Source organism: Sorex fumeus, unplaced genomic scaffold, assembly GCF_029834395.1.
Source record: "Sorex fumeus unplaced genomic scaffold, SorFum_2.1 ptg000122l, whole genome shotgun sequence".
Classification (NCBI taxonomy): Eukaryota; Metazoa; Chordata; class Mammalia; order Eulipotyphla; family Soricidae; genus Sorex; species Sorex fumeus.
Genome location: NW_026606179.1, coordinates 11,334,649 through 11,350,270, shown reverse-complemented (window position 1 = coordinate 11,350,270; position 15,622 = coordinate 11,334,649). Strand labels below are relative to the sequence as shown.

The following is a 15,622-nucleotide window of genomic DNA, read 5'->3' as shown; positions in this document are numbered from 1 at the left end:
CTTGTAGGGAGGGTTTTATACCATCCCCAAACAGAGGCAGGAAATGAGCCATGAGAGCCCATTGGCACATCTGAAAACACAGGCATAATCAGCAGTGTGACACACTATTTCCAGAGTTCTTAAAAGCTCAACATCAACAAATGCTAATGATTCAATAGAGTCTAAAAACCAAATTCAGATGTAAACCTCTATCTTTAGTGCTATCTCTGCTGTATTTACAAATGCAATTAAAACACTTAAAAATACATCAGTACATAGAATAAAGCAGGATAATAGGCATTTTTATATCCTGATTTTTTTCATTCATTTAGTAAATGATCTAAAAAGTACATATTACTCTAATGTATTAGATCATATTTTGCCCTCCCCCCCCAAAAGTGTTCAGGAACCCCAAGGCCATTCCAGCAATACTCAGCCCAGCTATCAAATCTGATAGCTCAGTGGGTGAACCTGGTAATGTGACATAGTGCTGCTCAGGCCCAGCAGTGTTGAGGGTTCTAGGCTACTCCTGGCACCACTTAACTGTGTCATCCAATGTCAAGGATCAAACCTGGGACCTATCAGTTGCACTAACCCTCTGAGCTAACTTCCTGGTTCCTGTGGTACTTTAAAACCAAGACAAATGTTTATCAATAGGCCAAAGTAAACAAGATTATACTGAAGAGAAAAATCAAATTGAAGGTATTCCCATCATCCAGGACAATGAGAGAACCAAACTATGCAATATAATAGCTGATGAAAACCATAAAACAAAATGACAATTTATCAATGCAGAGTGATTTAAAGAAAAGGGAAATTCAGTGTCTATTGCAAAATATAAACCAATAACTGTAAAAAGGAAAATGAAATTGAACCAGTGTGATAATAAAACAAGTAGGAACTTGCCTTGCATGCAACTGACCGGGGTTTGATCCCCAGCACACTATTTGGTTCCCATAGCCCCTCTAGGGTGTGCCCTTCCCCCCCCAAAAAAAGAGAGGCATTTTTCTATTCTTTAGCACATAACCAAAACACAAGTCTTCAATATTTCACCCAATTTTTAATGTCACTACCTCAAAAATCACAGGGAACTTCTACATCTCCTCAGCCACGATACCAAAAATCTTGGCTCTGCTCCACTTCAAAAAAGGAAGATCATATTGGTGAAAAATAGTCACCTTTCCTTAACACATTCAGAACATGCTGGGGAAGCCAGAAAATACAGGGCATTAAGGCTGCTTTGCATGCAGAGTACTCCCAGTAAGGTTCCCCCAGAGCACCACCAGGGGTCCTGGTCACAGAGCCAGGAATAGGCCTGAGCACTGTAATATGTGCCCCCACGCCATTTTTAAAACTTTTTATTTAATTTTTTTCTTTTTGGGTCACTCCCAGCAATGCTCAGGGGTTACTCCTGACTCTGCACTCAGGAATTACTCCTGGCAGTGCTTGGGGGGACCCATATGGGATGCCGGGGATCAAACCTAGGTCTGTGCTATTGCTCCAGTCCCTTTAAAACTTTTTAAAGTACTGGGACAGAGGCTCTGTGATAGAGCACTTACCTAGCATGCAGAAGGCCCTGGGTTTGATCCTGAGCACCCCAATAAATCAGTCAAAATTGTTGTGTTTCCTTCCACCACATTCATTGGTAAACTGGTCAGTCTGACGGAATTCGGCACTCTGGCCCGCGGGGACCTAAGGGAACCCCTCAAACCCGTGATGGATCCCACTTCCCAGGCAGGAGGGGCTCTAGGGGGTGCAGCGTGGGAGACCCCCAATATCAGGACAGCCACGATTCTCTGGGGCCCACACCTTGGAGGGTGGGTGGTGAGAACACCCTAAGCCCATTCATCTCCCTTTACCTCCTTTCCTGCCACAATAGTCTCGCCTAAAAGGAAAGGAGGGTGAGGGCGTGCAAATCCTCTGGGCGTTGGGGAAACGGCCGGCCCGAGAAGACAGTGACGTGGTGGGACCCCGTTTCCACCACTGGGTCTCCCCAAGAACAGGGACTGCTGGCCGAGTTCCGCCAAGGTCCGAATCAGTCAGCTTCACTGTGCCAAAGGGCTGCTTTCAGTTTCCTGGGTCCTGGGGGTGAAAAGCGGGGGCCTCAGCTCCTCTGAGGTCTCTCGCATGCGCGGGCCTGTTAGCCTTCTGAAGTGGCCCACAGCCTCACGCACCCCAAAACTTTTCCGGGCTCCCTTGGGGAGAGGCCCAACTCCCGCCCTTTCCCCTCGCTTCGACGCTTTTCAGTCAGGCCTGACGAAAATATGGGTGATGAAACCGCATCTGGGAAGCTCGGCTTCGGCCCTTAAGGCCTCGTCTGGCAGCCGCGCGCGACGCCCCTTGCAGTTCCTCATAAGCAGCCTTTCCCGCTTGTCCTCTGCGCAAGCGCCGCCGCCTCGCGCGCCCCCTACTGGCCCAGAGGCTGAGGCCGCCTCCCGCGCGTGCGCAGTGGCTTCCCTCACTCTGGCTTTGGCATATGAGGGGTGCTCTCGCCTCTAAGGTGGCAAAGAGGTTGAGGCCTCACGGGGCTCATTCCTTCTAATCTATTCCTTCTGTCCTCCAAAGCTTGCACCCTTTGGGCTCCCCTGGTCCTAGGCAAGCCTTAAAGTTTATTGAACAATTATCTATTGAACAATAGAGACCTTGACTTCAGAGGGTGCAGAAATCAACTGAGGTTGCAGGGAGAAATCAAAACCCCAAATATCTACTTCAATCAACAAATCCCCATGCCTTGGTCACAGTCACGGTCAATCTAAGGTTCTTAAAAATGATTACGGGACTGCCGAGAACGCAGTGGCAAAGTGCCTGCCTTGCAAGCAGGAGGCAGCAAGTTTGGGCTGCCATGCTACCAGCACGCAAGCAGCGGGGTGCCTATCACTCAGCTGTCTGGGACACCCACAGACCCTGCATCCACCCTGGCTCCACAACACTGAATTGGCCCATCCTCCCAGCATCCTAAGTAAGATGTGTGGGTGAGCACCATGTGTTACGTCAGGAGCACAATAACTCCCTACCCAACCCCTGGCACTTGTGTAAACTGCTAATTAAAAGTGAACGATCTTGGGGGCTGGAGAGATAGCACAGCGGGTAGGGCGTTTGCCTTGCACGCGGCGGACCTGGGTTTAATTCCCAGCATCCCATATGGTCCCCTGAGCACCGCCAGGAGTAACTCCTGAGTGCAGAGCCAGGAGTAACCCCTGAGCATTGCTGGGTGTGACCCAAAAAGAAAAAAAAAAGTATGCGGGGACAGAGCAATAGTACAGCAGGTAGGGTGTTTGCCTTGCATACATCCCACCCAGATTTAATCCCAGATACCCCATATGGTCCCCTGAGCCCAGAGTAAGCCCTGAGCACTACCGGGTGTGCCCCTAAATCTGTCCCTGCCTTACACAGTGGAAAATAATAAATAAATATATGATTGGACATAGTAACAGGTACTGTGACAGAAAAGGTGGGGGGCTTAATTTAACTTAGAGGGAGAAATAAAGTTTCCTGAAGAAATACCACTGAAGATGAGGTTTGAAGGGTGATTCTCAGGAACAGAAACACTACACAATCCCAAGACTGCGTAAAAGCAAAGACAAGAAAAATCCAAAAAATCACAGCACCAGGAAAAATACCAGTCCAAAAATATTAGGGAGCCAGAGTATAGTGGGTAGGGCATTTGCCTTGCATGCAGTCAACCCAGGTTCAGTCTCCACCCCCACATATAGTTCTCCAACCCCTGCCATGAATGATTCCTGAGCACAGAGTCAGGAGTAAGCCCAGAGCACTGCCAGATGTGGCCCAGAAAAACAAAAATATTATTAGAGGCCAAGGAGATAGCACAGTGGGCAAACACACTTTCCTTGCACGTACCCAACCAGGACACTTAATATTATCCCCTGAGGACCACCAGGAATGATTCCTGAACACAGAACCAGTTGTAAGCCCTGAGCACCACACTGCTGAGTATGGCCAAAAAAAAAGAGGGACAAAACATTTGTTAAATAATGTTCTCAATTATCCCTGGAATAGTGATAAGAAAAAATAATTCAGTTGATGCATAAGTAAAATTTCTGAAAATATGGCTTATTAAATCTTATAAAGAAGATTAAACATGGGCAGGTGTGGCCCAAAAAAAATCAACAAAAATGATGAAACAGTAGGGGTAGGGAGAAGGCTTGATGCATTAGAACATGTATTTGCATCAGGAGCCTTGGATTTGATTCCCAAACCCACATGACCCTCCAAGTATCAGCAGAAGCAACCCCTGAGCACCAAGATGAGAGCAGCCTCAGGTCTGGTCCAAAAAATGAAATAAAAATGTGTTATGAGGGGACCAGTTAGGGTGTCCCTAAAACTTTTACTTCACTTATTTGCTTTGCTTGTTTGTTTGTTTGGGCTTGGGGGACATATCCGGTGATGCCTGGGGTTATTTCTGGCTCTACACTCAGGAATCCACTCCTGGTAGTGCTCGGGGAACCAAATGGGATGCTGGAGGTCATACTTGGGTCACCCATGTACAAGGCAAGCACCCTACCCACTGTACACTGTCCTTCAAACTGTTACTTTAATCCAAGAAGACCTCAGAGAAAGGGATAGTCTTGAAGGAGTTGAAAAGAGGCGCCATGAACAGCAGGGGGAAGAGCATTCTAGACAGAATACCCCAGATACCCCATGGTGCCCTGAGCCTAGAGTAAACCCTGAGCACTACTGGGTGTGCCCCCAAGTCTGTCCCTGCCTTACACAGTGGAAAATAATAAATAAACATCTATGACTAGATATGGTAACAAGTACTAGGCCAGCAGGAATTCCAATACGCCAGTGTGGACATTTAAAGAATGAAAAGTGCTACATCGGGAGAGAGAGGTGGCACCGCCTCCTGCCAATGAGTCCCATGTGAAAATGGATCATTATTCAAGAACGGTATTGGGGTGTTTAGGGCCAGAGAGAAAGTATAGTGGGGAGGGCATTTGCCTGGCATATGGCTGACCCAGTGTGGATCCCTGGGACCACAAAGGGTTTCAGGAGACCTATAACCTCCTAAGAGCAACCTCTGAGATAATCACCCCTACCGCAGAACCTCCAGATGTGGCCCCAAACCAAAAATAACTGAGTGGGTCAGAGTGATAGTAGAATGTGTAGGGTGCTTGCCTTGCACACAGCCAATCCAGGAGTGATGCCAGCACCCCAGATATTTTTCCATGCCCAGCCAGAAATGATCCCTGTGCACAGAATCAGGAATAATCCCAAGTATAGCCAGGTGTGGCCCATAAACAAGAGAAATGAAATAATTGAGAGGGTCTTGAAACAGCAGAGAGACTGGTACTGCGGGCTCCCAGTGAGGGGAAGAAAGTGTGATAGTAAATGAGACCAAATAAGTGGCGGGGGTAAAAAACTTCTTGTCTTCTCAGCAGTCTGCAGGTCATGGTTTGATTTTTGTGTTGTTATTTGTTTGTTTGTTTGTTTGTTTTAGTGAAACACCATGAGGTACAGTTGTAGACTTACAAATTTTTGTGCTTGGGTTTCAGTTATACAATGATCAAGTACCCTTCCCTCCACCAGTGCCCATCCTCCACCACCACGGGTCCCAGTATCCCTCCCACCCCCCATCCCCCCCATCCACCCTGCCTCTGTGGCAGGGCATTCCCTTTTGTTCTCTCTCTCCTTTTGGGTGTTGTGGTCTACAAAAGAGGCATTGATTGGCAATCATGTTCGGTCCATAGTCCACTTTCAGCATGCTTCTCCCATCCTGGGAGGATCCTCCCAACACCCTTTATTTGGTGCTCCCTTCTCTATCTGAGCTCCCCTTTCCCCTAGCATGTGTGGCTGGTCTCCAAGCCATAGAGCAAAATTCCTGGTACTAATCTCAGCCACTCTTGGGCGTTAGTCTCCCATTTTGTTACTTTATGTTCCCCAGATGAATGCAATCTTTCTATGTCTATCCCTCTCTTTCTGACTCATTTCGCTTAACATGATACTTTCCATGTAGTACCACTTGTATGTAAATTTCATGACTTCATCTTTTCTAACAGCTACATAGTACTCCATTGTGTAAATGTATCATGGTTTGATTTGGATGGGGGTTTTTTTGTTTTGTTTGTTTGTTTGTTTGAGATGAAAAGTTATTATAGGGGCTGGAGCGATAGCACAGAGGGTGGGCATTTGCCTTGTACACAGTCAACCCGGGTTCGATTCTCAGCATCCCATATGGTCCCCTGAGCACCGCCAGGAATGATTCCTGAGTGCAGAGCCAGGAGTGATCCCTGAGCATCGTTGGGTGTGACCCAAAAAGAAAGAAAAAAGAAAAAAAATAAGAAAAGTTATTACAGAATTTTGAGGGAATAACTGGTGTTTTACCAAAGGATTCTTCTGATTCTTCAACAGACATCAGGATGTTCATGCTAAGAGTAGCAAGAGAAAACACAGAGGTGGTGAGTCAAGATAAGAGACAGTGATGCCTTGGATCTGAGTTAAAGCAAGAGAGGTCATGAGAAGTGGTCAAATGCCAGACTTATTTAGAAAGGAGAGTCAACACGGTATGTTGATGAATTGTGTCATGGTTTTAAAATAAATCCCCAGGCTCACACTTCAAGCCTGTGTTTCCCCTTGAACACGTATCTCACTTGCTTGTCCCGATGCTTCTCTGTGTGCTTATTTCCACTCTGGAGAAGCCTGTGTTCTCTTTTGAACATGCATTTCTCCCTCTCTCTTTCCCCTCACATCTAAGTTTTAATAAAAACTATCTTGCTTCACCAAAAAAATAAAATAAATCCCCAAATTCTTTGAGATCTAATTTTGAATTCATCTCCCCTGGAAAGCAGGCCATGCTTGAAATGAGCACAAATTTCTGTTTGTTTTTGGACCACACCTGGTGATGCTCAGAGGTTATTCCTGGCTCTGCCACTCAGGAATTACTCCTGGGGACGCTCAGGGAACAATATTGGGATGCCAGTGTGAGTGATGGAACCTGGTTGGCTGTGTGCAAGGCCAGCGAGAAAGCCAGTGAAAGCATTGTAGATTTGTCCTCACTCCCTTGAATTATTTGTTCCAAAGCCAGTCATCTGTTTGTACGCCACATTGTCCTGTAATATCTGGTGACCTGGGTCAATGAGCATATTCCGATGCAGCCTCTGACTGATAGTCGAGAGAGGCAGACTATAAGCTGATGGCACTGTAGACAATTTTATTCAAGATCAACGTGATTTTATAGGGGCAAATGGAATGCAAGCAGGATGAGGGTAGGTGGTAAGTGGGAGACGAAGGGTTAGATCACTGATTAAATGGAGAAAGATTGGTAGAAGCAGAAACAAAATTGATCTAGATTCCATCATTATTACCAGTTTATATGGATTCCATTACTACCATTCAGTTATTTGTCTGGATTCCATAGGTGTCAACACCCCATGTTCCAAACCCAATCACTGGTGATTGCCAATTATTAATCTAACCAGGAAATGTAAGCCCCCCTGACTGCATTCCATCACCCCCTGTCCGGGTCCTGAGAGTGTTCTTGCAGCTCAACCAGTCCAGTTGGTTTTGGAGCTTTGCCAGCAGGAACTCCAATACACCAGTGTGGACATTTAAAGAATAAAGAGTGCTACATAATGGGGCTAGAGCACAATGCGTAGGGCATTTGCTCGGCCAACCGGAGTTCAATTCCCAGCACCCCATGTGGTCCCCTGAGCACCGCCAAGAGTAATTCCTGAGTGCATGAGCCAGGAGTAGCCCCTGTGCATTGCCAAGTGTGACCTTAAAAGAAAAAAAAAAAGAGTGCTCCATTGGGAGAGGGGGGTGGCACTGCCTCCTACCAATGAGTCCCATGTGAAAATGGATCATTATTCAAGAACAGTATTGAAAACCATAGCGGCTAAAAGGCAAAAAGAGAGAGAGTGAACGAGAAGAAAAGTGTCTTGTCATAGAGGCAGTTTAGGGGTGGAGGTGGGGCAGTGGGAAACTGGGGACATTGGTCAGGAGGAAACGTACACTGGTGAAGGGACAGGTATTAGAACCTTATATGACTGTGTATCTCACAGTGATTCAGTTAAAAATAATTTTTTTAATGGATTCTTTATTCTCAGTGAAGCAAGTGACTACAGCACTTGCCATTTTAACTACACTCTCACTGATCGCTGGGGGCAGGAACCTTCCCACTAGGATGGACCCTTGATTCCATACCTGTAGAATGGCATTAAGGGTTCTCATGAACTCAGCCCTGGCACACCCATCTGCCTTCTCTTGGGGCCCTGCTGCAGACAGGAAACATGGCCTGAAGCTCAGCTTCCGCCAGCACCATGGCACCAGCTGCCCCCTTACTCCCAGGCACCTTTTCCACTTGGGGCCCCCAGCACTTTCACTTCCCCTCTAGTGTCCAGGCATGCCCCAAAGGGGAACACTGTGACCACACCTGTGGCCTAAAAAAGGCTGCAGCCTCCCAGAGGCAGGCAAAGACAAGGCAACAGAGCAGAAGGGAGAACAGAGACCGGAGAAAAGGCATTAAGAGGAGGAGCAAGAAATCCAAGGAGACAGAAATGGAGACAGGAGGATAGAGACTTACAGAGCACAAGGCAAGAGACCCAGAGGGACCAGAATGATAGTACAGATGGCAGGGAGCTTGCCTTGAACACAGCCCACTGGGGTTCAATCCCTGGCACCACATAAGGTCCCCTGAGCCCCACCAGGATTATCCCTAAGCACAAAGGCAGGAGTCAGCCCTGGATGTTGCGTCGTGGTCGTGTTACAACCCCTACCACTGCCAAAAAAAAAAAAAAAAAAAAGACACACAGACCAGAGAGGGACGGAGGGATAAAGAGCTGAAGGAAGAAACAGTGACCCAGAGAGAGAAGGCCCAAATACCACGGGTGGGGAAGAGGAAAGAGGTGCAGCAGATATGGCAGAGCTTAGCACACGTGAAGTCAGAGCATCTATCTGTAAGGTCGGTTGCTGACCAAGGCCAGCCTCAGGTCCTGGTACCCAGGTAAGCCAGATGTCCCTGTGGATTCCTTCCCTGGAGCCATGGAAGAGTGGGAGGAACCTTCCCACCTGTCCCTGGTGAGCACATATTCCAGAGCCCCTCAGGTATGGTGTGGCAGAGGGGGTGGGCGATAGAGAGAAGGAAGTCACCTTACATGGAGCCGGGGGTGGGGCTTCGGCCCAAGCACTTCCTCTTTCTCTGGGCTCTTCCGCACTCCCCCTCTCCCGCGGCCTGTTTTGCTCTTTGTCCCCAACAACAACTTGGTCTACGCCACGGCTCCCTCACCTGGCTAGGAGACCATGTCGGCCCAGGACAGCTGTCTCAGCCTCGTCAAGTACCTCCTCTTCGTCTTCAACCTCTTCTTCTTCGTGAGTTGCCTTCGGGTGACCCAGCCTCAGCGCACCCCACCCCACCTCTTCACCCTGTGCCTACCACCGTCTTCTCATCTCTCCCCAGGCCCTAGGGAGTTTGATTTTCTGCTTCGGAATCTGGATCCTCATCGATAAGAACAGTTTCGTGTCCTTTGTGGGTAAGGCGCCTGGGTCCATCTGGGAGGGACTTCCTGGAGCAGTTGTAGACCAGGCCTCCCCTTAATTGCCTCCTGGTAGGTCTCCTCTCCTGTGGAGGGTCCTCCCCTAGCCAAGTTAGGTCTCCTGTGCTCTTCTGCTGCCTTCTTAGTGGACTCTACCCGCCCTGCGCCCCCCACTGCTCCAGATCCTCTGCATCTTCCCGGGGCAGATGAATTGGAGATTCTAATGAAATAATAGTCCTTCCTTGGGCCCTTCCAGTGTCGGTTCTAAAGCAGGCACTTATCTGATCCTCCCATACACCTTCCACTCCCCTGAGGATCAGAGAGAGGAAGTCGCTTAGAGGCCGTCACCCAGTCAGGAAATAGAGCAGCTACAATACTAAGAATAATAGCAGGATGAGAATTATGGGCTAAGCTCAAGTCTTACTGGCTTGTACAGGATAAGGATTTTTCTCGACACTGAGGACTAAACCTTGGGGGAGGGGCTCAGTTGTAGATCAAAGGCCTATGGGGTCAACTACCAGCAACCCCTTCCCCACCACCTACACACACACACACATACACCCTAGTGGAACCCAGGCCTCCAGCACGTGTATCAAGGAGGCTGCCGATAGATATCATGATCTCCTTGGCCTCGGGGAGGATTCAGGTACTGAGCCAGAGGCTACCAGGAGAAAAAGGTACAGCAGGGAGGGCACTTGCTTTGCACGAGGCTGACCCAGGTTCAATTCCTGGCACCCCATGTTATTCCCCCAAGCACTGCCAGGAGTGATCCTTGAGTGCAGAACCAGGAGTAAACTCTGAGCACTGTAGTGTGTGGACCCTCCCCCCCAAAAAGTGCCTACTAGAAGGTCTCTTCTCCCTGGTAGCCAAATCAGGACCCCCGTGACTGATCTAATGTTATAGAACAAGTGACCAGCAGACAGAAACTAAGGAGATGAGGGACTGGAGTGATAGTACGGCAAGTAGAGAACTTGCCTTGCATGTGGCCGACCCGGGTTTGATCCCTAGCATACCATATGGAACCCCGAGCACTGCCAGGAAAGATTCCTGAGTGCAGAGTCAGGAGCAACCCCCAAGCACCGCTGGGTGGGCCCAAAAGCTAAAAAAAGAGAAAAAGAAAGAAAAAAAGAATTTATGGCAGTGAGGACCGTGGGTACAGCTCAGTGGGGGAGCACCTGCTTCTCATGGGAAAGGCCAATTCCAACTCTGATCTCACAAACACACACAATATACACACAAACACCATCAGGATCAAGGAAGAGCTGGAGAAGGAGAAACTAATAGAAAGAGAGGAGAGGCACAGGCCAGAGGCAGCCCAATAAGGTGAGCATGGATTTTGCAATTAGGAAGCCCAAAATTGTGTTTCTGTTTTGTTTTTTGGCTCACACCTGGGGGTGTCCAGGGTTTACTCCTGGCCCTGTACTCAGGGACCATTCCTGGTGGGGCTCAGAGACCCTATGGGGTGTCGGAGATCGAACCCTAGGTTAGCAGTGCACAAGACAAGAGCTCTCCCACTGTACTCTCTCCCCAGCCTCAGGAGGCCCAAGTTTAATCCTCAATACCACCTGGCTCCCAGGCCCTTCTCTGCAGAGCCACTCCTGAGCACTGAGCCAAGATTAGCCCTTGGGCACTGCCAGGTAGGGCACTAAAAGAAGCAAAGTCAATCAAAATGTCTATGAAAGCTAGGAGTTTCTGTTAAAAAAAAAATACACACACACACCCATATACACATAAAAGGAGGGACAGTCAGAGAGATAGTAGAGGAGAGTAAGGTACTCACCTTGCATAAGGCTGACCCAAGATTAATCTCCTGCACCCTATATGGTCCCTAAGTGCAGAACCAGAGTAAGCCTGAGACTGCTGTGTGTGTTCCAACTACACCCAACCCCCCTAAAAAGACTCTTGGCTTTTTCCACTCTGAAGAAGTCCATGTTCTCTCTTGAATATGTATTTCCTTTCTAAGTTTCATGTAATTAAAACTATCTTGTGGGGCTGGAGCAATAGTACAGCACGTAGGGCATTTGCCTTGCTTGCGGCCAACCCGGGTTCAGTTCCCAGCATCCCATATGGTCCCCTGAGCACTGCCAAGAGTAATTCCTGAATGCAAAATTCCTGTGCGTTGCTGGGTGTGACCCAAAAAAACAAAAAAAAAAAAAAAAGAGGAAAAAAACTATCTTGCTTCACTTAAAAACAAAAAATAAAAGCGAGGGACAGGCAATGAGGAGGAAGAAGGGCCAGAAACCCCTCAAGGGGAATGTAGTTGAGAAAGGATACAGATACTCGAGGAGAGGGCAGGTAGCAAGGTGGGTGGAGTGCCGGACCCCCAGGGACCTGGACCCTCTGAGGTAGTTGGGGAAATGGCCGGAGCTCCTGGAGCCCCAGGTAACCTCCTCTCATCTCCCCCAGGTTTGTCTTTCCTGCCCCTGCAGATCTGGTCCAAGGTTCTTGCTGTTTCTGGCCTCATCACCATGGGCGTTGCTCTTCTAGGCTGTGTGGGGGCCCTCAAGAAATTTCGCTGCCTCCTGGGCCTGGTGAGTGTCCTCTCACTGCTGCAGGACTCTCAAGCAGGGCCCTGGCATCAGGGAACTCAGGCTGACTACCCCACTCTGTCCCTCACCCCCAGTATTTTGGGATACTGCTGCTGCTCTTTGCCACACAGATCACCCTGGGAATCCTCATCTCCACTCAGCGGGTCCTGGTAAGCTGCCTCCCTCTCTTTTCTAGCCCATTCTACCCCCAGCTGTTGGTTAGGTTTTGGGTGTGAGAAGGACATGGCAGCACAGGAGCTGACATTGACAAAGCAATTAAAAGCCAAGAGGAGCGAAAGTGAGAGTGTAGTGGGGAAGGCATTTGCCTTGCATACATCTGACCCAGGTTCAATCCATGGCACTGCCAGGAATTATCCCTAAGTACAGAGCCTAGAGTAAGTCCTTAGCATCGCTGGGTATAGCCACAAAAGAAAGAAAGAAAGAAAGAAAGAAAGAAAGAAAGAAAGAAAGAAAGAAAGAAAGAAAGAGAAGTTAAAAAGGAAAGAAAGAAGGAAGGGGGCTGAAGCGATAGTACAGAGGGTAGGGTGTTTGCCTTGCACACAGCCAAACTGGGTTCGATTCCCAGCATCCCATATGGTCCCCCAAGCACCACCAGGAGTAATTCCTGAGTGCAAAGCCAGGAGTAACCCCTGAGCATCGCCGGGTGTGGCCAAGAAAGAAAGAAAGAAAGTCAAGGAAAACAGCCCAATATAGAGATGGGTACAGGCACAGAGCAGGAGAGAGCGAGAATTGAGAAAACAATGGAGGGGGACTCTTGCACAAGAGTCAGAAATCCCAAGAGAAACATGTATAAAAGAGGAAATATGCAGAGACAAAGGCTCAGGATGGACTGGAGTAATGATACAGCAGGGAGGGTGCTTGCCTTGCACACAGCTGCCCGGATTCCATCCCTGACATCTGAGGGTCCCCTGGGCACCGTGAGTGATCCTTGAGTACAGAGCCAGGAGCAAGCCCAGGGCACAGGGGATTGGGGCAGTCTGGGAGTGGTTGGCAAGGGCTGGGACCTATGAGGGTGGGAGGCAGGTGGGCAGAGGGTCCCACCTCACTTTGACCCTCTCAGCTGGAACGCAAAGTGAATGAAATCGCTACGAAGACGGTTCAGAATTACCACTCGGACCCCAAAAACACGGAGGCTGAAGAGAGTTTGGACTATGTGCAATTCCAGGTGCATGAGGCCCCAGACACCAAGGCGTGTGTACCCCTCCGTCTAGCCCCCGCCCCACCCACCTCAGCTCCCGCTGCATCTGGTCCCGGTGAGATCCATTTCTTGGTCATTCTCGGAGCTCTGCCAGCTCGCCCATCTACCTATCTCCTACCTGAGGCAGTGATTCTCCCCAAGGTCCAAGTCATCCTGGATTCATCTCTTTCAGCCCCAACCTCTTTGTTTGCCCCTAATCCAGCCCACAGCCCCACCCTGTACCCACCAGCCCTGGAATCCCCACCATAACCCATCTCTCAGGGTCATGATCCCCATCATTTTGCATATGCCTGCAGTCCCTATCCCCACCCCCATTCCTGACTCTTATCCCTTTCCTAGCTGCACTGCTGTGGCTGGAACTCTCCTCAGGACTGGTTCCAGATCTCCAGCCTGAACCGCAACCAGTCGGTGGAACCCCTCGTGCCTTGCTCCTGCTATAACGTCTCCAGGGCCAACGACTCCACAGCTGTCGACAGACTCTTGGCCCAGCCCAGCGGCTTGGGGCAGCTGGCGCAAACCCGATACAGCACAGACGTTTGCACCATCTCTGCAGACCACATCTATCAAGAGGTATGAAGCTTTGACGCAGGAACCCCTAGAAACTGAAGCCACGGCGACTGGGCATGGTCTGGGTGGGGTAATACAATGGATGGCACGGTCTTGCTATGGGCGGGGCCTGGGATTGGGTCGTGCGGCAGGAGGCGGGGCCCAGCAGCCAGAATGAAAGGGCCGAACTTGTAGCTGACTTGTTAGCCGATCAGTCTAGGAAATCCCGGTATTTTAAGGCCGGAAGTGAGTTACAAATTAGGGCTGGGTTCAGAATAACAGTTGCCCGGAGAACCCACTAGGCCGTTTGCTTCTCCCCAGGGCTGCGCACGAAGCCTCCAGAAGTGGCTGCACAACCACCTCATCTCAATAGTGGGGATTTGCCTGGGCATCGGTCTCCTCGAGGTGATGTCTCCCACCCTCGTGACTAGCCCCACCCCGAACTGCGTTGTCCTCCCAGATCTAGGAAAGGCGTGTGCACCACAGGGCATCAATCCGGGAGTTTTTGCCCCACCTGGGAACAGGAAGCTCTTGGCTCCAGAGCGTTCATTGGTTGCTCACGGGAAGCAGGCGTGGTCGCCTTCCCCACCAAAGTTCCCCAATTGGCCCTCTTGGCCTGAGGCTCCTGCTATTGAACTACCCTTTCCCTGCAGGTCAGTGGGGCGGGGCTGAGCTGGCTGCTACCACGGGGAGCCCAGGTCACAGGTGTTGGGGCACCCACGGTTTGCTTCCCGGGTCCAGAATGAACGCTGTTGGCAACTCTGGACTTGGTGGTGTGCGGAGCAGCAGCCCAGATGCCTGCCCCAGCTGAAGGGACAAGGCTCCATATGGGAAGCTGCTAATGGTCCTGGGACCCTGGTCGCTTTAGAATCAAGATGAGGACCAGCCTGCGGTCAGGAGAGCAGGCGCAGAGATGGAAGATGGAAGCTAGCGGTAGCTGGGACCCCCGACGCAGTGTATCCCCCTTCCCCGCAGGCCAGCCATCGTTTTTTGGTGGCCCACCACGACCTCTGATTCTTTTGCCTTTAACTCTATCCACTTCATTGTTCACCTTTTTTTTTGGTTTTTGTTTGGGGACCACTTCCGGCTGTGCTCAGCTTGCGCTCCACGTTCAGGGATCACTCCTGGCGGGCGCTGGGGACCATATGAGGTGCTGGGGTTGGATCCTGGGTCAGCAGCAAGCAAAGCAAACGCCCTCCCTGCTACTACGGCCCCTACTGTACCCAAAGCTGTCCCAGTTTTCATGTGGGTTGGCGTTTCCTGCCCACTCTGGCCCTGCCTCTTCCTGGCTTTACCCACTGACTGTTCTTCCCTGGGGAACTACCAGAAAAGCCCCTTGCCCTCTGACCCAGGCTCTTTTCTCTATATAGCTCAGCTTCATGACGCTCTCCATATTCCTGTGCAGAAACTTGGACCAAGTCTACGACCCGCTCTCTCCGTACCACTAGGGCCTTGGCACACTTCCAGTGAGTGCCCTGGGCACCCCTCCACCACCTGTAAATATTTACCCCTGATTGCCCCGGCCACTGAGCCCCCTGCCTCCCCAGCCCTACTACTGTCACCTCCCCCTCAACCTGGGGCTTCCCACCAGCAGTTTCCTGTCTGTCCCTCCCACCATACTTCATTTCCTGTCCTCATATGTAGCCCTACCACCCCCCACCGTTTTTATTTTTCCCAAATAATCCCCCTGCGATTTTGGTAAAATAGTTTATCTTCTGTCAAAAAACAAACCAACAGGCTTTGGGATGGGGGGCTGGGAGAGAAAAGGGGCCAACACAGTGGAGCCGGTGACTTGCTCTGAAGAAGGGATGAGATGAAAAAGCCTCACCCCACTGCCCAGCTGAGAAAAAGTCACGACCCTA

At 50.0% G+C, this 15,622-nt stretch overlaps 1 protein-coding gene across 2 annotated transcripts; it reads left to right on the top strand.

Moving 5' to 3' along the window:
- Positions 1-9,166: 9,166 nt before the first annotated feature.
- Positions 9,167-15,577, top strand: CD37 (CD37 molecule). 2 transcript variants are annotated; one of them, XM_056136171.1, is made up of 8 exons: positions 9,167-9,303; positions 9,392-9,464; positions 11,874-11,998; positions 12,091-12,165; positions 13,077-13,181; positions 13,554-13,784; positions 14,082-14,165; positions 15,136-15,577. In XM_056136171.1, the coding sequence occupies exons 1-8, from the start codon at positions 9,235-9,237 to the stop codon at positions 15,460-15,462; spliced, it is 1,089 nt and encodes a 362-aa protein (XP_055992146.1). In that variant the 5' UTR covers positions 9,167-9,234; the 3' UTR covers positions 15,463-15,577. The 2 variants fall into 2 exon arrangements, with proteins under 2 accessions (XP_055992146.1, XP_055992148.1); XM_056136173.1 differs by having other exon boundaries at positions 15,131-15,340.
- The last annotated feature ends 45 nt before the right edge of the window (positions 15,578-15,622 follow it).